Source organism: Vigna angularis, chromosome 9 (assembly GCF_016808095.1).
Source record: "Vigna angularis cultivar LongXiaoDou No.4 chromosome 9, ASM1680809v1, whole genome shotgun sequence".
Lineage (NCBI taxonomy): Eukaryota > Viridiplantae > Streptophyta > Magnoliopsida > Fabales > Fabaceae > Vigna > Vigna angularis.
In genome coordinates, this window is record NC_068978.1 from 5935667 (window position 1) to 5961015 (window position 25349).

Sequence of the window (25349 nt, forward strand, 5' to 3'; positions counted from 1 at the left end):
CAGTAAAGCTTGCTTCGGTTCGTGGGATCCAGCTGAAAGTGTCCGCCTGTTTCCGATGTTCGTGATCGCTCATCCGCCCGGCACCAGCATTCGCCATCAGTCGTCCTTTCGTTCATCTTCGTCGTCCGCCCGTCCGCCACCAGCAGTAAGTTCGTGTGTTTTTGCATGGTCCGCCCGGATCCAGCCGAAACAATATATAATATTATATTGTATATATTAATGTGATAAAAATTGTTTGCCACTTAATGAAAATGATATCCACTTGGTTAATAGAGCGGAAGAGGAGCAAAATGGTGAATAGACACATAACAGAAATCAGTTAAGGAATTTTTCAAAAACCATCATTCGGAAAGTTGCTTCAACTTCCTATACTTCTCCCCTTCTTTCTGCATTTGGCGCTTTAACATCTATCTAACTCAGAATCTCCGAGTTAATTCACTCTTCTAATGGAGAATCTGATACAGTTGGTGAACAAAATCCAGAGAGCGTGCACTGCACTCGGTGATCACGGAGAGGAAAGCGCCATGCCTACTCTCTGGGACGCCCTTCCGTCCATCGCCGTCGTCGGAGGACAGGTAATTGAAAACACTTAACGATCTACGCCTTATTCATCGCCATTGATTGTTATTATTACTATTTTTTCTAATTCAGGACTGGTACTTCTACTGCAATATTTTTATTTAACTTTTTATGTCTTAAGCATTGAGATTGAAATTCTACCATTTTAATACCTTCGTGTTTCTATCAAATCTGCATTTGATCACGCAAATCAATGTTTCCTCTTCATAAAATGTTTTTGTCCATTCATTTCCACTTTCAGGTTGATTTTTGCGTATTAAATTATGGAGTTGAGTTTGTATTTGGCGTATTAATATGATAATCGCATTGCTGATTTCTTAATTACTATGGAGATCTATTTTAAAAAGAAAACAGTAAATATATAGTTACGCTGTGATAATCGGCTCGGTAATTTAAGATTTTACATTGTAGTAGCAGTTTCATTGCAATATTTGATGTTATGAGAAGTTGTAAACTGATATGGTTGTAATTGCGGTGATGATGTCGTTGCACAAAATCTAAAAGCCTTACAGTGTAATTAGCATATGATATGATAATCTCATTGGTGGAATTTTATTTATTATAGACTTTTTTAATAAAACTTATAAATATTTATCGTTATATAATGATGTTGATATTTATGTTCAAGTGAACCTAAGGATTTAACCGTGGTCCTGACCAGAGTTTCCTTACGATCCTTGTGGTTGTAATTGTAGTTGCGTAAAGTTACCTTTTTATTGTACTTGTAAAATTTATTTATCAATCTCATTGGTGATTTTTATTTCGTCGTGGAAATGTCTTTTTGAAACCAAAAGCTAGTAAGTAATGATAGTTGTGTAGAGATGTTGATGCCTTAGTTCAACAGAAACTAAGGTTTTAAATTGAGGTCACACTCACAGTCTTTAATGTTGTGGGAAATTGTTAACACGTAATTGATTTTGTTGTAAGTATGGTTGACATTGTAGTTGTGTATCAATATGACCGTATCATTAGTTATTTTTAGCTTATTATTAAAATATCTTTTAAAGATCATCATTTAGTTGTGTATCAATAGATAATTGTAAGATGTACCTTCGCTAAAGTGAAACTAAGGTTTTAAATTGCACTGTAGTTTCTACATGATGCTTGAATACTTATTTTCTTTCTCACCTTAGTGGAAATCTTAAAGAATAGATGTACGCATCAGAACAGGTTTCAATAACACAAACGCTCTTCCCAATAAAATATTTTATATTTCAACGAGATGGAGATAACTTTCTATAGAACTTTTTGATAACGGGATCATAAATCTCCTCCCCCTGGTAATCCTGAATAGAAAATGGAAACTTCAGAACATTGCAATTCTCTGTTACGGATGAATGGTTTACAAGGCACATTTTTCAATTTGTTATTGTTTTGGATTAATTTGTCACGGTTTTTGATTTTATAAGTTGCACTTAATTCTTCAAATATCAATTCAAGATGCATTCTTCGTTTGTGATATATTGAATGTATTATGACCTTTGGAGGGTTTGACACATCTTGTGCTTCTGCCGTTTCCTTTTTCAGTATAATTTTGAATGTATTATGACGCTTGTGATTTTGTTTATTGATACGTTGCTTGTTGTATCTTGTATCCATTTAATCTAACATTGTTAAATTCGAGGTTCAGTTCTCTGTCATCTCTTACAGATCTGGGCTGATTATTATTTATTTGTCATCAACTTTAACGTTGCCATTATATATTTGTAGTTGTTATAAATATATACAATTTAAAATTTTCCGATACTTTTAATTTGCAGAGCTCAGGAAAATCTTCAGTGTTAGAGAGTATTGTCGGAAAGGACTTTCTACCACGTGGATCTGGTAATTGAGCATGTTATTTCCTGATTGTATTTCTTGCTCTCTCCCTTTGTCGAGTTTCTGGATAATCGAACCACTATTTTATGCAGGAATTGTTACTCGGCGTCCTCTTGTTTTGCAACTTCACAAAATTGATGAAGGGAGAGAATATGCTGAATTTATGCACCTCCCAAGGAAGAAATTTACTGATTTTGGTAGTCTATTACGTTAAACATTTTCATATCAATGTGGTAGCAATTAGCAAGCAACTTCATCTTAATTTTTTGAAAAAGCAAATATTGCTTGCGATTCGCAGAAGCGTATGTTAACTATTGCTCTCTTTCGAGGAGGGCTTATCAAATTTTGAATATGATAATTTCTATTAGTTTGCATTTACTAGTTTTTAATTTTTTATGATCTTTATGTTTCTGTTTCTCGTATAGTTACTAATTTGGCGTTGTTCTGTAGCTGCTGTTAGGCAGGAGATTGCTGACGAGACCGATAGAGAAACAGGACGCAACAAGGGTATTTCGTCTGTCCCAATCCATCTGAGTATCTACTCCCCTCATGGTGAGATACAAATATTAGCAGAGATTTTTATCCATAGTGAATATTTAATGAAAAACAGGTCTACCATTCAATTTGTGTACATCGATTTCATATTTAATTATTTAATCTTTATTGAATTAATATTAATAAGACAATAATAATAACACTTTAATAATACATATTATAATATTAAAGAAATAAAGTATTATAAAATTGAAACATAACTATAAATTCTTAAAAAACTAAATTTTAGCAATATACATCATCTTTTATAGTAACAATTTTCCATTAAGAATAATAAAGAAAATGAAAAGTGCTATAGGTTGATTAATAAATAAGAAGACATTGAATTAAATATTTTTATTTTATTTTTTTCATTAATTTTGTAACATTTTAATTAATAATATATCACCACTAAAAAAAATTAAAAGAATATATAACTTACTAATAATGTTATTATAGTCGTTAGATATGTTATCTTTATTTTATATTTATTTTTTATCTTTGGTTAGTTTATTATTATTTTTTATTTATATTTTGGGCTTAGCCTATATTCCTATTATAAATAGAGGACCATATTTAATACAAGGGAGATTAATCTCATATATATTTTTCATTATATTCAACATGGTATCTAGAGCTAGGTTATTTTGAGGGAAAAAGTTTCTGGTGCCATCAGCCGCTGTCGGTGGTGGCGTCATCTACTGCCGCCGACGGCGTCGTCGTCTACCGCTACTACTATCATAGTTCAAGTTCATCATCGCCTGTCTCCTCTCAGGCAGCTATTTAGAGCATCAATGTTGCTCTTTTCCTTTTTCAGGTGCCTTGATTGGAGAACTTTGAATTTTTTATGGTTTTTCTCTCTTGTTCATCCACAGATTCTTCCGCTTGTGTCTCTTTTGACCTCATTTGTTGTCACTATTGCGTTTGACCCGTCCATATATGCTTTTTTTCCCATGGAAAAAATGGTTCTTGTTAGTTTATTTATAGTCGTGGTGGCTCTCCAATAATTATCTCTTTATCCACTGGTGGCATTCCTCAACAACAATTTGCAAGAAGAGATTTACATGGAGCAACCTCCCAAATTTGTTGCTTAGGGGGAGTCTTTTGGGTTAGTATTTCGTCTTCTATGTCGTCTTGCAAATCATTAGCAATTTGGTATTACTCAAGTGCAGAAGAAGATATTTTCACTAAGACTTGATGAATTATATTAGTAACAAGCTTGGTACATACGATTTGTATGCACCAGCGTGAGGGGAGTGTTAGATATATTATCTTTATTTTATATTTATCTTTTATCTTTAGTTAGTTTATTATTATTTCTTATTTGTATTTTGGGCTTAGCCCATATTTCTTCTATTATAAATAGATGACCCTATGTGTATATTTAACATAGGGGAGATTTTTTTTAAAAGATTTTAAACAAAAAAAAATCTATACATAACAAGATTATTTTAGAAACTACATTACAATATCACCATCATTTGAAACTGAATCAACCGTTACATCATCATTTGCTCATTGTTTAGGTGATCATTGCAAACAAAAATAACAATACGAAAGAAACAACACAACATGAAAGGGTAAGATAATATGCAAAACCAATATTCATAAAACAAACATAGATTTATCATCACACATAATTCATTTATAAAACAAACATAATACACATAAAGACTCATTTTAGACTCAATTATCCGGATGCATGTATTGATATCAGACTCTAGTGAGTTATGCACTTTTGGTGGTGGAACAACCCACTCATCCAAGCTATCACACACAAGATTAGTCCATAATATCTTTAGCCAAGGTAAAGTTCCTAGAGTAAAACTCTTGCATCTCTCACCATATACCTTATTCTTTTCTACTTGAGATTGGATGGTTATTAGAGCGACATGATAACTTGCAATACTGAATCCATATATGAATACATACATTAAAGAAACCACAACTATTCCTCCTTGGATTAGTAAAAACCTTTCTCAGATAAACATCATAACCAACTATCATTTTAACATAAAAAAAACTCCTACCTTAAACACACCAGAAGAATACATATAAAATAGTATCAGACTCTGTTAATTTCGCTCAACGAGTAGTGCCTCAAGGCCCACTCGACAAACGACTAGATATCACTAGAACTCACATACTTAAACTTTTTCAAAATTCACCTAGTGAGACTTGTCTCGCCTAGCTACTATTAAGTTAGTGAGTTACCTAACTTTGACTTCGCCTAGTGAGTATATTCTCATCTAGCAACCACCAAGTTAATAGCTCTTTGACTTTAACTTTGCCCAATGAGTATATTAGCACTCAACGACAACTAAGTCAATAGCTCTTTGGCTTTGTCCAGTGAGTATATTCTCGTCCAATGAGTCTACACAACATAATTATGTAGATTTTTTACATTGCAGCCTTACAAATTCAATCTAACAACAAACTCACAAATGCCTATCAAATTCGAATTACATAATCTTAACTAACTCAAATAATCTCATATGCAATACCAATCAGACACCATTACCAAATTTCATCATACAACTCAAAGCAAGCCAAATTAAAAAACCTAATCCCAATCTAACCTATCATATTTCATCACATAGCTTAATCACGCAAGCAAATCATCGTACAACCATACAAGTTGCAATTGTAATGTATTTATAAACAGTGTAATTAGTTTCCCTTACCTGAAAAATGAATCAAACAGTTTAAGGATCCTATAACACTCAGATACACAAAAAGTTTTATCTATCTTATGAATAACACAAACATCATTAAAACATACCATTAATTAGCATATACTCTAATTGAAGACTCAAACCCTACATGCAAACTAAAATGATCATACAGTGATGAATAAAAATTTAGAAAACTTGCTTATCCTATTAAAGAAACTGATTAAACAAAACTTGAGAGTTTGTTATAGAGATCACTTGAGTGATCTCTTATCTTCAAACACGTGAAAAAGAAATAAGAAAGCTTAAAGAGAAAAGAAAAAAAGTTATAGAAAAAAAATTATATATTTAAATAATAAAACTCATTTATAAAATTTTATTTATATTTTAAAATTTTAATATTAAAATAATCAACTCTCATAATTTTAAAAAATATTATTAATTTTAAAATACGATTTTATAGATTTTTACATATTTCATCACAATAATTTTGTGATTTATTAATAACTTAATAATATTAGAAAGTATAACTACCATTTTTTTAAAAGGAAATAAATGTTATTCGATCTCAAATTTTCCTTTAAATCAACTACTATACATTCGAGTATTCAATTTCTATATTGCTTATTTTTTAACGTGAAATTATCTCCTGATTTTGAGCATGAAAGGGATATGAAATATTTAGACTTACCTTGTAGATATAATTTTCGAACACTTATATTATTTCTATTATCGTGTCGGGAATTACTTTAGATGTCACTTTATTTGAAGTACAAGTTCAGGAAGGCACCGAACACCCTTAAAACCCCTGTTCAGCATCTCCATTCTCAGCTGTAAACCGTGTTCTGGTCTAGTTTTCCAATGCAACTAGATTGTCCTTGGAGGAGGATGATCAGGAGCAAGGCAGTGGCTGCGCGGGTCTCTCCAGGAGATGGGAGGCAGTTCTGGTGTGCCACGGCATCCACTTCCACACCGCTGAAGTGATATTCACCTTCCGGTGCCTGTGCCACCAAACTACTTCTTCTCGGACACCAATGACAGGTGTGCAGTGTGCACTGTCAACGCAGGTTGGCCTTTGAAATCGTCATCTAATACGGCGTCGGTTTGCCAGCATAACTCAACCAGTAGTCGCCACCGTGGCCTCACAGTCCCACCTGAGTGACAGAGAGGCTCCATCTGGATTATAAGAAATTACTCTTTACAAATTAAATTTAGGTCCTTACTTAGGTAAGTAAATAAATAGAACGACTTGTAAAATGATTAGAGATAACATTTAGTGAATGGAGTGTTGGTTTGAACGAGAGAAAACAGAGGGGAAGAGAAAACAGAGGATACTCAAAGGAAAAAGAAGTCTGGTAAAAATGATATTTACTCACAGTATCTGAAAAAGAATAAATGACTCTTATTTAAAGAGTCTGTAACAGAACATGTAAAACTGTAAAACAGAAAAACCATACTTGAATTAATACAACATGGAGATATATAAGATGGTTTTAAAGCCCCTTTTAAATAAAGGGCACAAAATCAATCGCCTGGAACAGACACTTTTTTACTTGGCTTTCCTACAAACAAATTCTTGTGTGTTAACGTTTTTTACTTAGATATTATTGTTTAAGAACTCATTTCATGCATTGCATTTGTTCACTTGACAGTTGTGAATCTGACGCTGGTTGATCTTCCGGGACTTACTAAAGTCGCTGTTGGTAGTTTTTAAGATTGACCTGTAAATTTCCGAGAACCATTACGTTATAAATATGGAGTCTAATGGCAGTAAAGTTTTCTGGGGTATATTGCAGAGGGTCAGCCAGATAGCATTGTGCAAGACATTGAAAATATGGTTCGGAGTTTTATTGAAAAGGTAATTATTTCTGTATACAATGAAATGATGCATATGGGAACATTTATTTGCTATGAGATCTAAAATTTTAATGCAATCTTTAAAGGTTGTATTGAAACATCATTTTAGATATTTAATAATCATGAACTCTATTCAATTTAGTGATCCATCCTGATCCATATATGTATTGAGCTCTTTGACGTTAAATGCTTCTTCGTCTTGGGAATAATCAGAGTGAATCTAAGTTTCACGTTGATTAGAAATATCAAAATCAAATACAAGATAATAAAACTTATAAATATATTGTTTTAAGGTTGTGTTAAAAGTTGATTAGAAATCAAAATTAAATACAAGATAAAAACCTCGTAAATATATTGTTTTAAGATTGTGTTAAAAGTCGTGTCAAATGAGTCATATATGTAAATTCTCTCTAATAACTCCTTTGAAATTAAAATAAGCTCCTTAGTGATATCATAAATACATTTGAAGATAAATATATGATATGAAAAGGACTGATGTCAAATTCTTATGTTGGATAATACTCTCTCATGCATGAGCTCCACTGGTGTTAGCTAAACTTCCTCACGATGTTATTCAAAGTAATTCTGAAACTGACCACCTGTTGCAGCCGAATTGCATCATCTTGGCAATATCTCCTGCCAATCAAGACCTTGCAACCTCAGATGCAATTAAGATTTCCCGTGAAGTAGATCCAAAAGGTAAGATGCTGAACTTAATTTTTCGGTGACAAAACAGTAAGAATTTGTTTGTTGATGCTAATCCGTATCTAGTAATTTTATCAAGCAGCTGAAACTGAAAGCAAAAAAGACGTTCAAAATAAAAACCCAGACGGTTCGTAATATTTGCTGCAAAACACAATATATAGAAGATTGATAAAGTCATTTGTTAGGCTTCTTAGATCAGTAAATTCTCATATTTGTTCAGAATGTCAGATTCAAATTTCCTTGACTTGTAATATTTGTCAATTGGATAGGTGAATTCAATTTTGTTGAAACCAAATTAACTAACTGGGATTTTATGAAGATATTCTCCAGAAATATCTCTAGTATAAAGTACATGCATGTATAATTTCTTTTTCAAGGTTTGGAACTACAACTTCTAAGCAGACAGTTAGACTGGCTAATGCGTTTGAGAGATCCAGAAGCTTGGTTTCTTTAAGTTTCTACGGTTGCCTACATTACCGAGCACCAAATTTTCAACTTTTTGTTCTCACTTTTTTACTTCTTGATTTATCTATTGCTCAATGTCGCTTGCCCTCTACATGAGTTGAAACTCATTTTTACGAGTAACTAACTACATGGTTGGATTACTATGCGGTTTGACATCGCTTGCTAATGGAACAAGTTTAAATTTTCAGGGGAAAGGACATTCGGTGTTTTGACAAAGATTGATCTTATGGACAAGGGTACTGATGCGACGGAGGTAAGCACTCTCTTGACCCTCTCAATACAGAATTTGGCACGGTTTGCCTTAGGCAAAATTTTTCCCTCTTGGCATCCTTTCACCAGGAATTTGGCACGTATTTTGTAGTTACAAAGAATGTAACGTTGTCAAGTCAAATAAGAATGTAAAATGACAATAAATAAGACGGATTAAGTTATATATATATATATATATATATATATATATATATGTATATATGTATATATGTATGTATTATGACATTGATGTGTTCATTACAATGAAAGAAGAGTGTTGCTATCCAGCTATAGCAACTACAGAAGCAAGATCTTTCATAAAGATTTTATATAGCTAATTGCTGCATCACAAAATCTCGCATATGTAAAGTGGTCCTCTCACTTTCGAATTTTTAACCCATCCACACTCACAGGATCACTTGACATGTGGTGATTCGCTTTAATAGAATTATTTTCTACCACGCTCGTTTCCTTAATTCTTCTAGTGTTATTTTTTCATGTGACAACAGTATAAAAGATTAAAAAGGCATTGTTTTCTTGTTGGATACTGTTAGACCTCAGCAACTACAAGATACCAATGGGACGTTGAAAGTGTATTAATAGGAAGAGGGGTAAAAATAGGAATTAAACCCATTTCAGTCTTTAACCTATTTGTTAGGATTTAAGTAAGATTTAGTTAGCGGGTTAAGTTGTTTATTGAAGGAGACTTGGTTACAAAATGGATAGTTTCCAGTGTAAAAGGAGTAGCCTCCTTTTTGTTCTTGTTTTCTGGAAATTCAATAAACCCAGGAACGAATAATGTCCTTTTGGTCCTAACAGATACTTGAATATCTATCCCGCAGAATGAAGGAAGGGGTTTATGTATTGTTCATATTTAGTCTCATTGTTATGTTTTGGCTTATACGTATTCATACATGTCTCAAAAACTTCGATAAAATTTAAGAATAATTCAAACAACCGTTTCTTAGGAGTAGGGATTTCCCTTTTAACTTTCTTTTTTCTTATGATTAAATTACTGGAATCATATTTGTGAAGCTCATAACGTGGCTTCCTTTGTCCCTTTTAATTTTTCTAGATCCTTGAAGGAAAAGCATATAAGCTAAACTTCCCTTGGATTGGTGTTGTTAACCGCTCCCAAGCTGATATCAATAAACAAGTTGATATGATTGCTGCTCGGAAAAGAGAAAACGAGTATTTTGCTACTACCCCAGAATATAGACATCTTGCTTCCAGAATGGGCTCTGTGCATCTAGGAAAGGTGCTATCGAAGGTATGCTGAGCTGTGCATCTATTACTTGAAAATTGAAATTCAATCGATGAATTTGGCTTTCGGGTGTAAATGATTGTTTCCAAACTGTTTCCTTATTGTTTTTTATGTTATGTTAAGTACGTGCTTAAATTTTCAGCATTTGGAAACTGTTATCAAGTCTCGGATACCAGGCCTACAGTCACTCATTAACAAGACTATCATTGAATTGGAGACAGAATTGAACCGTATTGGCAAACCTATTGCTGCTGATACTGGAGTATGTCACTTTCTTCACCTCTCCCCTAACAGCAGATTATGCATGTAAAACAACTGTAGTCTTCTTATAAGTACTAACTTGCCTTCATGATTAGGTTATTCTTATTTTTCCCCCTCCCCGTCTACCGTTTTCATTTATAAATGCAGGAATAATTAATGCTCTTTCGCTGTTTGCAGGGGAAGCTGTACATGATAATGGAAATCTGTCGAACTTTTGATCAGATATTTAAAGATCATCTTGATGGCATGTATGTCCTTTTTTCGCCGTGTTATTTGGTTTGTGTATTGAATTACATGTAACTATGAAATCAGACAGATCCGATTTGACCTTGGAGATGATTGAATGTCCACAGACGTCCTGGTGGAGAGAAAATTTACCAAGTATTTGATAATCAATTTCCAGCATCTTTAAAACGGCTGCAGTTTGACAAACATTTATCAATGGACAATGTGCGGAAACTAATAACTGAGGCAGATGGTTATCAACCTCATCTCATAGCTCCAGAGCAAGGATACCGACGCCTTATCGAATCTTGCTTGGTATTAGTTAGGGGGCCCGCTGAAGCAGCTGTTGATGCGGTATAATATATTTTTATACAAATATTATAAATACGTTGCTTTAAGATGCGATTCATTACATGTTCTTCTAAAGAAATTATATTAGAAAATTGTGGCTGATTTCTTTCTCCATGTAAATTTTTACACGAGTAACCAAAATATCAGATTGACACTGACATTACTTAGACGTAACGAAAGTTCATTTCTTTCCTTTGGAAGAGTTAAAAGGTCTCGTATAGTTTTATACTCTGTACTACATATTTATGGAGAATTGATAATCACTTTTTCAAAACTGAGAAATATTTCTTTTTATGTTGAACTATGTACTTAACACCTTAATCTTATAATGCATTCAGGTTCACGGAATTTTGAAGGATTTGATTCATAAATCTATGAGTGAGACAATGGTAAGTCGCATATAAATTATTGTGTATAGGCGTGTGTTCTCAACGTGTTAAGCCTGGAGATGACTTTAAGTAATTTAGCTCGATATTATATTTTCGTATCTTTTTCAAGTGTTTCAATGGAAGCAGTTTTCTTTTGGTTGTAGGAATTAAAGCAGTATCCCACCTTGAAGGTAGAACTCGGAAGTGCAGCTGTTGATTCGTTGGAGAGGATGAGAGAAGAAAGTAAGAGAGCAACTCTGCTTTTGGTGGACATGGAGTATGGTTATTTGACTGTTGAATTTTTCCGCAAACTTCCCCAAGACGCAGAAAAGGGTGGAAATCCAAGTCATTCACTTTTCGACAGATATAATGATGCTTATCTTCGTCGAATTGGTAAGGATTGGAAGTTAAAGAACATGTGGTTTTCGATTTTCTTTCGATGATTCTATTCCTAGGTAGTAATTGAATTAATAAACGAACTAAAGGAGCTCATTAACCACATACATATGATCCAACATATATATGTTCATGAAATTAGAAGCATTGTTTTCCTTTTCCCTTTACTAAGATTCCTCATTTCCTTAAATATTAACAGCTACTACTGTCTTGTCCTATGTGAACATGGTATGTGGGACACTGAGGAATACCATTCCCAAGTCCGTAGTTTATTGTCAAGTGCGTGAGGCTAAGCGCAGCTTACTGGATCATTTCTTTACAGAATTGGGGAAAAGGGAGGTGAGCTTTTTATTGTCTTCCTTGAAGAATTCATGCATAGGGAATCCAATGGTGTGATTAAGGGTATTGTTTTGTAGGGAAAACAATTAGCTTCACTTCTAAATGAGGACCCAGCAATCATGCAGCGCCGTACCTCCCTGGCAAAGAGGCTAGAACTATACAGAAGTGCACAAACAGAAATTGAGGCAGTTGCATGGGAAAGGTAGAAACCACCCTTCATACTTCTCACAATTTTAATTTCAACCTTTTTCATTCATTATTCCATTCCTGCCCTTGGTTATTTTTTCTCATGTAATTCAATTGTATTCCTTTCTTTCTACCTCTCATTAATGAATTAATGATACTGTTATTGAAAGTTCCACTTCATAACTTTCACATTCGTCTCAATGTCTTCCATCAAATACAAACGTGTAACCTTTTTATTTTTCTAATTAATCATTTTCATCTTAATATATAACTCATCTTCGAGTTTGCAACCACCTCTTCATCATGGAACCATCTCTTTTTAATCTCCTAAATACTAAAGAGTTTTTTTTTTTTAATTCTTCTTTTTTCATCGAAGCATTTCATTTTAATCTAATCTCAATACCTTAAAATTACTTCTACATGCTTATAAGAAAAATCGAATTTCTACCTCACGTTTAACATAATAGTGATTCTTTCGTATTCTTTATCTTTTTCTACATTTATCGACGACTATGCTTTCGATGAAATTTGTGTCAATAACCAACGTTATAATGAAATATTATTTTGAACACTTAAGAAACAATTAGTTTTTTTAATGCTTTTATTAAGATATTTCTTTTGACGTTTGCATATCGTTAATATTCCGATATTCCTTTTTTTATTTTCTTGAGGGAATCATACATATCAACTAATAAATAATTCCCGATTTTCGCTTAATCTAAGCATTTATATCCATTTAATCAAGTCTTCGTCTTTTGGTAACTCAATTTTATTTAAACTTTTTTCCTTCCCTATTCTTCAGTGGTTATTACTTCTTCTACTCAACCTTATCATTATTCTCCTTCCATCGCTGCAGCTTAATTGTCAAGTCTTTAATAGCACGAAATCTAACCTCAAAAAGTCAATGTATTCAACCTTATCAATCTTAAAAAATTTGATATATAAAAATTTCACGTTGATTAGAGATAAAAAGTTTGATATAAAAAAGTTTTACGTTGATTAAAAATAAAATGAATTTGATTGTAAATGTTTTCACATATATATGATTTATCAAGCACTTCATAAATCTTTAAACACCCATCTTCATTGAAACTTTATGATAATTTACTAGGGCCTATTTAGTTTATTCACTTTTACTTTTTTTTTTCTATTTTTTTTAAAACACGTCTCTCCCTTTTAAGAAATTCTTAATTATTCTCAAGAAAATATCGACTAACCTCAACTTCGCATGAACAAAGCTATTAGGAAGTCAAGTTTTCTAAATACACTTTCACTTTATCTATTTTGTATATTTGCTTTTTCCTTTTTACTTATTTTTTATCATCATCTATTGATCTATTATTTTTAATATATATATATATATATATATATATATATATATATATATATATATATATATATATATATATATATATATATATATAAAGTGTTCGTATACTTTTTTATGTACATAAATTATTTTTCAATTATGAATATTTCGATGAAAACTTAAATCCCTGTCCTAATACATTGATTAAATTAAAGGTCCTTCGTCACTATTATCTCAATTCTGTCGTTTTTCTTTTATTTGGAAGGAAGAAGAAAATGGCATCGGATATACAATAAAGTTAAAAAGGAAAACAATAAATTAGATAATAGAAATATAATAATTAGCAATTCATCTAGCACTAGTTAGATAAACAGTAACAACCTGTTATAGTTCAAGACTCTTTGCACCATTCATATGTATAAAAGAAATAAGGGTTAAATATGTTTTTAGTTCCTAAACTATTAAGCGATTTTGTTTTTAGTCTCTCTTTCAAACTAAGGTACTTTTTTTCCTTCATCTTTAGAAAACCATAATTTTTGGTCCTAAAAAACCAACTGTGTTAAAAAGAAGCTGAGCTGACTAACGATGAAGTGCCACATCATTTTTTTCTGACACTTTTTGGTAATGACTGAACGATATTGTTAATGGCCGAACAATATTGGTAAGGGGCGAATGATTATGATGATTGAATGACCTAACAGTATTGGTGGTGACCGAACGGTATTGGTAATGACCGAATGGTATTGGTAATGGCCGAATGATTATGATGACTGAATGACCGAACGGTATTGGTGGTGACCGAACGGTATTGGTGGTGAGCGAACGGTATTGGTGGTGAGCGAATGGTTATGATGACTAAATGGTGATGGTGACCGAACAGTAATGGTCACTGAATGATGGTGGTGACCAAACGGTGAGAGACAGATTGACTCAGTGTAGGTAAAAAAATGATCTAACACTCCACCGTTACCAGCTCAGCTTCTTTTTAACGCCATTGATTTTTGATGATGAAAAATTATGTTTTCCTAAAGAGAATGACCCAAAAATACCTTAGTTTGAAAGAAGAATTAAAAATAAAATCGTTTCATAGTTTAGAGACTAAAAATTAGCAAAAATTAAAAACAGATAAGTCAATGAATTTTGTTTTTCGAAATCATTTTTTTTTTTCGTTATTAAAAGGAGCATGGTGGAGGTGCGGGGAATCGAACCCCGTGCCTCTCGCATGCGAAGCGAGCGCTCTACCATATGAGCTACACCCCCTTGATGACTACCGTGATTTATATAAAATAATAATTTTAACGTAATAAATAAAAATATTATTTTATGCTGCTAATTATAAGAAATAATAATGACTTATTTCAAAACCTTTTTCGTACCCTTAATTTACAGTAAAGTATATTTATTAGGTATTCAATCCTTATTTCTTACATATATAATGATTTATTTTTACACATAAAAAATTAGTAAAGTGGGTTTTATAAACGTTATTGATTTATTCTCAGCTACCTTTTATCTCTTATGCATTATTTATTTGATCCTTTTAGGGAACCGAATTAAGAATATAACATAGACCAACTTAATAATGCATAAGATAATAGTAATAAAGTGAATCATGTACATTTTGCACATAATAATTGATTTAATAAAATACTATATATTAACTACTATTAAGTTTCTTACCATTTTTATTTTAGGATTATCATGGTATTGGTGTAATATACGTTAATTTCGCTAATAACTAAAGTTTAGCAAAAAAATCAGTATCCACTTTTAATAGTTTTTTGTCAGTGTTCAAGAATTAGTTTGATTAAAGTTGGTATAATAATAATAGTATTTATTTCTTTGTCCTAATTTTTTATATTTTCTGAATATAAAAATTACATGACATAAAAATAGATTAATATATATATATATATATGTATGGATGTATATGTATGTATATATGTTGGTTTGACTTATGGTGATGCATGTTTATAGGAGTACATGTCAGAACCATAAAGGACAGTCATGCAGTGAGTCAAAGGTGAATCTTGACATAGAAGTGCAAATGTGTTAGTTAGGAGGGAAACATTAATATTCACAAATTTAGCAAAATGCATGGAAGTTGCAACAGAATCTCCCTTCCTTACGTTGTATTACTCCGCGCTTTGACCACCTTTTCTTCGTACATCATGTCATATTTTCTCTTCTATTTTTCCATATATAAATTAACTTCCACAGCCACAAAAATAACATTAACATTATACAAAAGCAATAGAAAAACAACAAAACCACATCAAGCAAACGAGTTTACGAGCTTCTGGACCTCGTTTGCTTTCACTTTCTTATAACCTTATTACCTTAATCAACTATTCATAAGTTGCACTTTCTGCACAATATACTTTCTTTTGTAATTAATCTTTTTTGGTTTTCACGATGGAATGGTCTTCAAAATCTGCTTCAAGGGCATACCTTGATACCCTTCAACTGGTAAATATTCATCTTTCTTTTTTCTTTTATTATTATTATTATTATTTTATGAATCAATTCAATCAAGGTGGTCTTATCTTCTGTTCTATCCAATGTGCTTCACAATTCTTTTCCTTGTCTTTTTTATCACAAAATTGTGTGAAACAACATACTGAGGAATTATCGATCAATCTACATAACATTTTCTATTGTAGAGACATAATGATCTAAAATCTTACATAACATTTTTTAAATTCTGCAGCAATATGCTTTTCTATTGTTTTTTTTATTGTTCATTTCCATATCAGTTTGAATCAAATATCATAAGGGATTATGATTACTTGCTTCTATTTGTTAATGTTCATATAAATTGTAAATTATATTGTTCTCATATGGATGTAGAACAGTCTTGAGAAGAAATTTCATACCAGATTAACCAATAATAATATACAGACAGATTTGATGGATATTATGTTTGATTATTTTACAGTGCGAGAATAAAAAGAGAGAAGATGGGATTTGGAGAGATGGAAATCCTGAAAGCAATGAACTTATATCAGCATTAGCAGCAGGAATGAAAGCAAAACTGATAGTGGAAGTGACTTCTTGTGTGACCCTTTATACCATAGCTCTAGCAGTTGCTGCAAGACAAACTGCTGGCAGATTCCTCTGTTTTATCCCTAAATCACTCCTTCGTCAATCCAAAGAAGCCATCATGAACTCAGGTCTTGCAGACCAAGTAGAATTTAGAACAGAAGATCCCTCCAAGCTACTATCTCTCTATCACAACATTGATTTCTTTCTAGTTCATTGCAGGGATGACAACTACACAAGGTTGCTCAACTTGGTAGATGTTAGTATGAAAAGATCAGTAATAGTAGTGGCAAAGCATGTGCTTTGTGATAAAAAAGGGCTCAGATGGCATATAAGAGGAAAACATGAAAAACCAGAAGTAAGATCTCTAAGCCATCTTGGGAATGCCATGGAAGTTTCAAGGATTTGCATGAATGATGACAGTGATAAGAAAAGAAGAAAAAGTTTATGGATTGCAAAATTTGATGAGGAGAGTGGTGAAGAACATATTTATAGAGTACCTCAGGTTGATTGATTCTGGAGTTGAATATATATATATATATCAGTAATTGACATGCTGCTAGGAAATAATAACATACAGAGTCTCAAAACTGCATTAGGATTAGTCAGGAACCATATGAAGCATGTCCTGTTTAGCAGCAAAGTATAATTGCAATCTATTGTGTGCCTAAATTCTAAATCAATAATAATTTCTCACTTATATGTTTCCTGTGCTTATGATATCTGTAATTTGAAATTATTCAGATATCTTTAATTGTTAAACAACTCTACGGAGGTTCATCACACATATAATACAATGATTCTTAAAACAATAAAATCTGAGTTTAATTACATAAAAAATTAATATCATTCTTTGTTTAAAACTTTAAGATAATGAATTAACGAATCTTCAATTTTATATAATACTTTACTTTTTCATATCTATTCAATACAAGATTTAGATTTACACTTGAAATTCTAACAACAATAACTCAAAACACTAAAGTATTTGACACTGACAAATAAGAAAATGTTTCATATTTTTTATTGCAAATATATAAAGTTAAATTCTTCATAAAATATCTTATAAAAAAATATGAAATAAAAAAATTGTAACTTCTCAAAAATACAGTATAAAAACTATATAAGAGAATAATCACATATTAATAATATTCCAGATCAGTCTTACAAAAGATGAGACATACGCTTATGGCCGAACGACCTTACAAGATAACGGGGAAATTAAAACTGTACACATATGCAATCTAGACCAAACGGTTTACAGAAGACGTACTGAACGGTCATACAAAAGAAGAAAACAACAGATGACCGAACAACAAAGAAACTAACTACTGACCGAACGACTCTACTGTTCGGTCTTAACTTCTACCTCGACCAAACTTTCTTCTTCCAGCGCCTCTTCCAGCAAAGCTTCTCCTTTTGCTCACATCCACACAGATGATCATTGCAACAGAAGGACAACCACCGAACGTACAAAACGGACAAGACAGGAAATAGGGTAAGCTTATGTAATTTAATTCAATTATCAACATATATCTCACTCAATCAATTTAAACAAGATAACTCATTAACTCTTTCATGCAAAGCCTAATACTAGACTCTGACTGTCCGGACTGTATGAATTCTGTGTAGCTACGACGTTCGTGCACCCGGGTGATGTAGTAACTAGAATACCCTCAACAGCTGCCACCCGAGGTTAGTCCGTTTCGTCCAAATTAACCATAAGTATGAGGACCTCCTGTCATTCCCACACATGACTTACCCTTCTCTACGTGAGAAACGAGTAATCACGGAATATCAGGATGAACCGCTAGCTTAGCGTGCCCACATTCATACTTTACCATTCCAATATCAAATCATGAGATATTCCTTCCCGGAACACTCTTCCATAACCAAAGTCATTTCATCCATATCGTATTCTATCATCTTTCATTATTAAAACCTCAACTGAACCAATTTGAATAATGATCCCTTAGGATACCAAATACTGCAAGTTAGTTTTTAATCCAGAACAAGACCGAACACTTGGAGTGAGACCGAGATGTCTCCAACTCAAACATAATCAAATTGAGAGAGTTACTCACTAGTTGTGAAAAGGACCGAATATAATAATACTTCTCAGAGACTAATATAATCGAATGTTGTTTACCAAGTGAGCCAATTTAATGAACTGACTCTTGAGAGTTCAAACCGAACACCGTAAAGCCTAAGCTGAGTACTAGGACTCTAGGCCGAAACCAATAGAGACAGGTACTGTAGGACACCAAATAATAGTACTTGACAGAATCATATGAAGAAACCGATCACTAATAAATACTTAGCTTCTTAATGAGCTAAACCTCAAGGAAATCGAATGTCTGTTGAAGACTAAGCACTGTAGAGAGCGAACTCTATGGAGTTTGGATGAACGCTCTTATTATAAAGATAGATTACGAAAACGAGAACGAGCGCCTGGTGTAAGACCGAACACTACTTAGTACGAGCGCTTGGTGTAAGACCGAGCACTACTAAACTTATAGAAGAAAGGCTTGATAAATATAATAAGATACCATTTAAATAGTGTTCACGAACGAACGAAATATACAAATACATATAGATATACTTAAGTTTACCATCAAACACCAATGAACGAATATCCTTGGTTGAACGCTTATATAAAAATATTACAGAACGAAGACGCTCGATCCTCAACTAGAATTCTTTCCAAATGAAAGAATCCAATTCCAACCGAGTCCACAAGAAAATCCAACGGTCAAAGATTTTCAGTGACAAACATCAATTTTCACATAACTCTAGACTTAGAATTCATAATCTTATCAATACATTTCTCAACATCTATCTTCATACATTTATACATCCATATCATAGTAAATATTCACACTTCATACAATCAAAACATATCAACAATCATACTTCATATTCATTCAGAAATCAACAAACGTACATCCATTCAAAACAAGAATCTTAATCAAATTATATAAGTTTCCCTTACCTCTAAGCGTGACCGAACGTTCACAGTTCAGAATACGGGTTCAGCTTTACCAGAGACCTTAGCATTCTACAGTCACGCCTTAAGAAACTAAACCAAACAGAAATCCAGAAACTCTCAGAACAAGATGATTGACTCATGCAACCCATAAACTAGGTTTGCATGTACCAGAAAACCAACCAGTTGAATGAAGAGAGAACTTACCAACTTAGAACTTGGAACTGATCGGTTCAAACGAACATCCTCGACGCTGAAAATGCTCAGGTGTGGTTTGTTTGATGATCGAAAGAAGAAAAGAGTGAGATTTTGTAGAGAGAAGTAAGAGCTTTTTAGAGAGAAGGAGGAGAAAAATGGAGTTTCAGAAGATTGAAGAAGATGGTTGCATGCAGAGAGTGACGTGAATTTTGAAAAACTAAGTTTTACTTCTACCCTCCAAAATCGAACGACCAATCGACTGCTCACACCTGTCTTTCACTTTCTGATTTCCAGCTCTCCTTGCTCGACATTTGTCTTCCACTCAAATGGAGTTTTTAGTGTGTTTTTAATGATTCTGAAAAAAATCAAATAGAATGTTAATATTATTGATTCTCATATATATTAAAGAGAGAAAATGTGTATTTTTCTCTATAAGATACTACTGTTTGGTACTTTAGAGATTATGGATGACTTTGATCCTTTCTTTCCATGAAAGATTAATCTTCAGTGTTATGGATCTAATTCACGATCCAAAGTTTCATTCCCTTTAACTAAATATTTTATCATCACTTGATAAATTTAAGATAAAAAAACATACATTATTGTAAGAAGGGACCTTGTATTTGCATTAATAGTTTATATAGAAATAAATTTCATTATTATGTTAAATTCATCAAGCAGTCGTTATCGTTGTTAATCATTAACTCAATTGCTACTTTATTCTTTATTATCAATTTATTTATATTTTTATCCTTTTAATTTACAAGTCTCATGCCTCATAAGACATAAAACCTAAAAAAAGAAAAAAGAAAATCTTGATAAAAATCAGAAATGACTTTTTTTATATATATATTTTAACAAATATATATATATATATATATATATATATATATATATATATATATATATATATATATATATATAGATTATGTGAAAAGTGCAAATATTAATAAAAGGAAAAAGTGAGAAAATATAGTAATAGAGAGAGAAGCATTTATTAGAGTAAGACTCCCTTGTTGTCCATTGATTCTTTTATTATCATGAGAAGCATTTGACATTTTCTATTTTTGCGCTGTTTTTATTAAAAATAGCAAAGAAATAAAGAAATATTAACAAACATGTTGGATTAGTTAATACATTTTTATGACTAGCATGATGAGTTCTAACAAGAAGTTAGATAGCATAGTTTGTATATTATTTTAACTAATACGAGACAAATAATTCATTTTGTTTTATTCATATAAATAAATATTGTAACAAACTATTTAAACTAAAAGGGACGAAATGAATTACCAGCAGCACATGAATTTCACTTATTTAATTTTGGGGTCCTATCACACACATATCACAATTTGTGGTTTACAAAAAACCAAAACGACAAAAGATAATTGCAGAATATTGACACGAGTACCATTATTGACCACTCGTTTTGTCTGCAGACAAATAAATCTGTATATGCTACATAATTTATTTAGTAAAGGAAAATCAGAAACATAATCATTGACTTAGCAGGGGTAAGCCATAATACATTTTTTTAATATAATCTTTTTGTCAGGTACCTTATAATTCAATAAAATTAATTGAAAATCAAGGAAAAATTACTTAATTAAAGTAAGATACTCGTAAAAGATTTAATTTTTAGTAAATTTAAACCAACAATACAGAAAGTACTAAAGAAAATGAGGTATTTGTGTTGTAAATAACATGTTTTTAACTGTCAAAAAAACCCTTTGTTTTATTTGTTCTAGTGGGTTTGTCTAGAAGGAAGATTATTGCAGTTTAATGTTCCATTATTGTGGTTGAAAGTATTAACAGCTGAAGTTATAACATTGGAGAATGAATAAATATGGAAATGAGGTATTAATAGAAAAGGTTTTGACAGAGAGAAATTATGGTGATTTTGAGTTCTGAAGAATATGAGGGAGTGATGATTAGCTATCAGTACCAACCACTAAACCCCACAACAACCACCAAGCATTAATCTTCAAATGCAAGGTACTAACATCTCTCTCGTTTCATTTTCACCTTCTTGCTTGGCCTTCCTGTTCACATTTCTCTCCTTCTGCTGAATTTTGCAGCCATTATTGCTCCAAGCCTTGGATCTCACTTAACCAAGTCTATGAATGGCAAAGAGTGGATCTTGGACTCGGATATGGCCATCTTTTGTCAGGCTATGTCTTCTGAATCTTGTCTTGAATTTCAAAATCACAGCATTGGCTGATGACACTGGAACTGTTGCTGCTACGACAGAAAACACCTGCAAGAACACAAATTATCAAACTTTCCTCCCTCCACCGTACCAGAATATCTCCCACATGATATGCACACCTGTATGGCATACCTTTGAATTGAGGGTAAGTTCAATTTTGTTGTTGTCTTGTGGGTTATAGTTCTACCCTTTCTACCCCCATTTACGTATTCCTTTTTCTCTTGATTTGTTGAAACTAATTCACTCTGATTTAGTTCAGATTGTCCTCATTTGTTATGCAAGCACAGAACTTTTGTACATTATGAGCTGTTGTTTCTCAGACAACCAAGCCAAATCTAAAGTCTAGCTTAAAATTTTGTTGTTTAGTTTGTGGATGACCAGGTTGTTGTTATTTTTTCAAAATAACTTCATGTTAGACATGATATTGATATCTCAGCTAGGCTAGGCTGATGCTCCAAAGTAATCTATTATTTTATTTCAGCTAGATTGTTGTTCCTTTTAAATCTAATAAGTTTAGTAATGATGTTTTATTTCAGTACATCCTGAATGGTGATACCACAACTATGATACTATCTGCTCCCTACACTATAGGGTGGGTAGGAATTGGATTTTCCAGAGATGGCATGATGGTTGGTTCCAGTGCAATGGTTGGATGGATTAGTAAACATGGTCATGCAAAAATAAAGCAATTTTACCTAAGAGGAAGGAGGCAATCAGAAGTCATAATAGACAAAGGGGAACTTCCCCTCAATAATGTCCCTGCAGCTGTGGCCACTAATGGGGCTGAAATTCATTTGGCATTTCAGTTGCAGACCACAACCCCATTTCAGAAACAGCCAATTCTGTTGGCCTTTGGCAGTAAATATCCACAGAACCACCACCTCTCCAACCATGAAGACAAAACAGCAATTGTGTTTGATTTCTCTGCAGGTCTGGACTCATTTATCTATTACTGTTAACAGTAGTTTAAGTAGATATGTCATTTTATAATTTGTTGCACATAGTGGCAGTTGTTTCCTTCCAATTCCAAATAGGATTCTTCTCAGATATTTCTACATAAATCTCATTTCAGTGAACCACATAATAGAATACTATATTTCAACTCAAAATTACCACATTCAGCTGTTGAAGCAGAAAAGTATTTTATCTGATGGATCTAAACTAGTGTCTTTTTGATATATATAACTCTGCATGATGAACCATGGCATTCTGTGATGTATAACCTTTTGAGTGCAGAAACTTGATAAACTATACTTTGACAGGTTCTACGGGTCCTGTATCCCATGAATTGACTCAGATGAGAACGAATCATGGAATTTTGGGCATAATAGGGTGGGGTCTGATCCTGCCTGTAGGGGCAATTATTGCTAGATATTTCAGGCACAAGGATCCCTTATGGCTCTATCTCCATGCAATCATTCAGTTTGTGGGATTCACATTTGGGCTTAGTACAGTCATTCTTGGATTACAACTCTATTCCAAAATGCATGCCCATATACAAGCTCACAGAGGCATAGGCATCTTTGCTCTCGTACTGAGTATTCTTCAGGTTTGTCTCTGATCCATATCTAACCTTGTCTAGATAATTTTCTATATAAATTATGATAGCAAAAGGAATTAACAAAAAATAAGTTAATTAACTTTTGAAGAATCTAAAATGCAAAAGCTTATATTTTTCTAAAGTTTATCCAAACTGAACCCTAATATTTCCAGTCTTTTTATATAACACTCTGAGAAGTACAATTTTAACTAACTTTAAAAGATAAATTCAGATTTTTGCATTGATCTTAAGACCAAAGAAGGATTCCAAGATCCGAAAAATTTGGAATTTGTACCACGGTTGGTTTGGAAGGTTGGCACTCATATTTGCGGCCATTAACATAGTGCTGGGGATGCAAGCTGCTGGGGCAGGAAGTGATTGGAAGATAGGCTATGGGTTCCTTTTTGGTATTATGGTTACTGCAGCAATTGTTCTTGAAGTATTGGCTTATTTAAAAAGATCAGAGATGCGTTCTCTACCTCCTAACTTTCAAATAGACCCTGTTGGAGGACCTACATTTCCAAGTAATTAGGCCCTTTCTCTCCTTTTTCTTCCCTCGTTTTATATAATCTGTTTAGTGAAAATGGGGCTGAAAAAACAGAACTTTTAGTTCTATCTACTGACTATGTTATATACCACTTTTATGGAGCAGGGGGAATGTGATTGCTACTAGTTTTACAGTTCCACAAACGTTGTCAATTGTTCCATTTAAAGCAGGCCATACATTTGAATTCTTTTTGGCATGTTACTTGTTTCTGGTTGTGCTTTTCCTGGTGTACATATTGAGGGAAATGCGTACATAACCAGCTACGAGTTTGCCAAGTTGGACAATCCCTGTTTGGTATTCTCACTCAATTTCACCAGATTGAAGTTTTTCTGTTTTTTTATTCATTCTTAGTCAAATTTCTTTTAAAGATTGCCAAGAATGTAAATGACGATTCATAAGAGCTTTCTATTTACAGTTAGATTTTATAATTCGTAACCTTTTTTTCTTCTGGAGATATATGTATTGGAATTTAAGAATCATACTTTGTTCTTTGGTGAATGACAAAAGATTACATTTATTAGTACCTTTTTTCAAGAGATATGTTCCAGAAAATGATTTAACTTGAAAGAAAAGTACAGAGTTCGACGCATTATCGACTGTATTACAATTTGCTAATGATTTTAAATGTAGTTCGGTGATTCTTTTGCCCTTTAACATGAACTTGTGAGCTGAATGCCCGTTTTAAAGATTGACAGCTATTATAAATCAAAACAAACTTATAATTTAAAGGTTATTTATTCCATTATGAAAAAAATAATTAAAACCAATTTTTTCTTGTATTTTAGAAGACCCTTTTTGATTCTTAAAACAAACCATAATAATTAATTGCTAACTTTATCGTACGTATAAGGGGTGCACACGTAAAGTTACAAAACTAGACATGCTTTAGTCTTTCGTTTTCATTGACGTTTGACAATTCTCACGTCTCTTTAATAATCTGTCTCCACAAAAACCCTTGTTTAAAATAATTATATTTAATCTTTAAAAGGAATGCCACACTCGGTATATAAAAAGCACTTCAACAAACAATAAAACAGATACACTTTTTATATTAAACAAGGCTTATTGTAGACAAAATATATTACTATTCCACATAGAAGTTACTGAGGGTATTAGGAAGGCAGCGGTTAACTTGAAAACTAAGATACTGACAGGAACACTAACCTAAAGAATAGAGCTAAACTTTTCACTCACGTATTTAAATAATGATCTTCATTATTATGATGTATTAGTGTTCCATCACACGATG

At 32.5% G+C, this 25349-nt stretch overlaps 3 protein-coding genes and 1 non-coding gene across 5 annotated transcripts; 3 read left to right on the top strand and 1 right to left on the bottom strand.

Annotated features, from left to right (window-relative positions):
* Positions 1 to 329: 329 nt before the first annotated feature.
* Positions 330 to 12439, top strand: LOC108319250 (dynamin-related protein 5A). The gene is made up of 16 exons (XM_052868702.1): positions 330 to 575; positions 2340 to 2403; positions 2490 to 2594; positions 2848 to 2949; positions 7256 to 7306; positions 7400 to 7461; positions 8069 to 8159; positions 8819 to 8883; positions 9955 to 10149; positions 10286 to 10405; positions 10582 to 10652; positions 10758 to 10983; positions 11319 to 11369; positions 11513 to 11741; positions 11944 to 12083; positions 12161 to 12439. The coding sequence occupies exons 1-16, from the start codon at positions 447 to 449 to the stop codon at positions 12287 to 12289; spliced, it is 1830 nt and encodes a 609-aa protein (XP_052724662.1). The 5' UTR covers positions 330 to 446; the 3' UTR covers positions 12290 to 12439.
* Positions 12440 to 14765: 2326 nt separating this feature from the next.
* TRNAA-CGC (transfer RNA alanine (anticodon CGC)) lies at positions 14766 to 14838 on the bottom strand. The gene has a single exon. It is a non-coding gene; the product is annotated as a tRNA-Ala (tRNA).
* Positions 14839 to 15914: 1076 nt separating this feature from the next.
* LOC108319235 (uncharacterized) lies at positions 15915 to 17218 on the top strand. Its single transcript, XM_017550288.2, has 2 exons — positions 15915 to 16047; positions 16517 to 17218. Exons 1-2 carry the CDS (start codon positions 15994 to 15996, stop codon positions 17132 to 17134), a joined length of 672 nt encoding a protein of 223 aa, XP_017405777.1. The 5' UTR covers positions 15915 to 15993; the 3' UTR covers positions 17135 to 17218.
* A 4441-nt stretch (positions 17219 to 21659) lies between these two features.
* Positions 21660 to 24535, top strand: LOC108319253 (cytochrome b561 and DOMON domain-containing protein At3g61750). Of its 2 annotated transcripts, XM_017550321.2 has the most exons (6): positions 21660 to 21799; positions 21883 to 22158; positions 22550 to 22943; positions 23276 to 23562; positions 23786 to 24077; positions 24206 to 24535. In XM_017550321.2, exons 2-6 carry the CDS (start codon positions 21928 to 21930, stop codon positions 24214 to 24216), a joined length of 1215 nt encoding a protein of 404 aa, XP_017405810.1. In that variant the 5' UTR covers positions 21660 to 21799; positions 21883 to 21927; the 3' UTR covers positions 24217 to 24535. The 2 variants fall into 2 exon arrangements, with proteins under 2 accessions (XP_017405810.1, XP_017405809.1); XM_017550320.2 differs by lacking the exon at positions 21660 to 21799 and having other exon boundaries at positions 21807 to 22158.
* Positions 24536 to 25349: the final 814 nt, after the last annotated feature.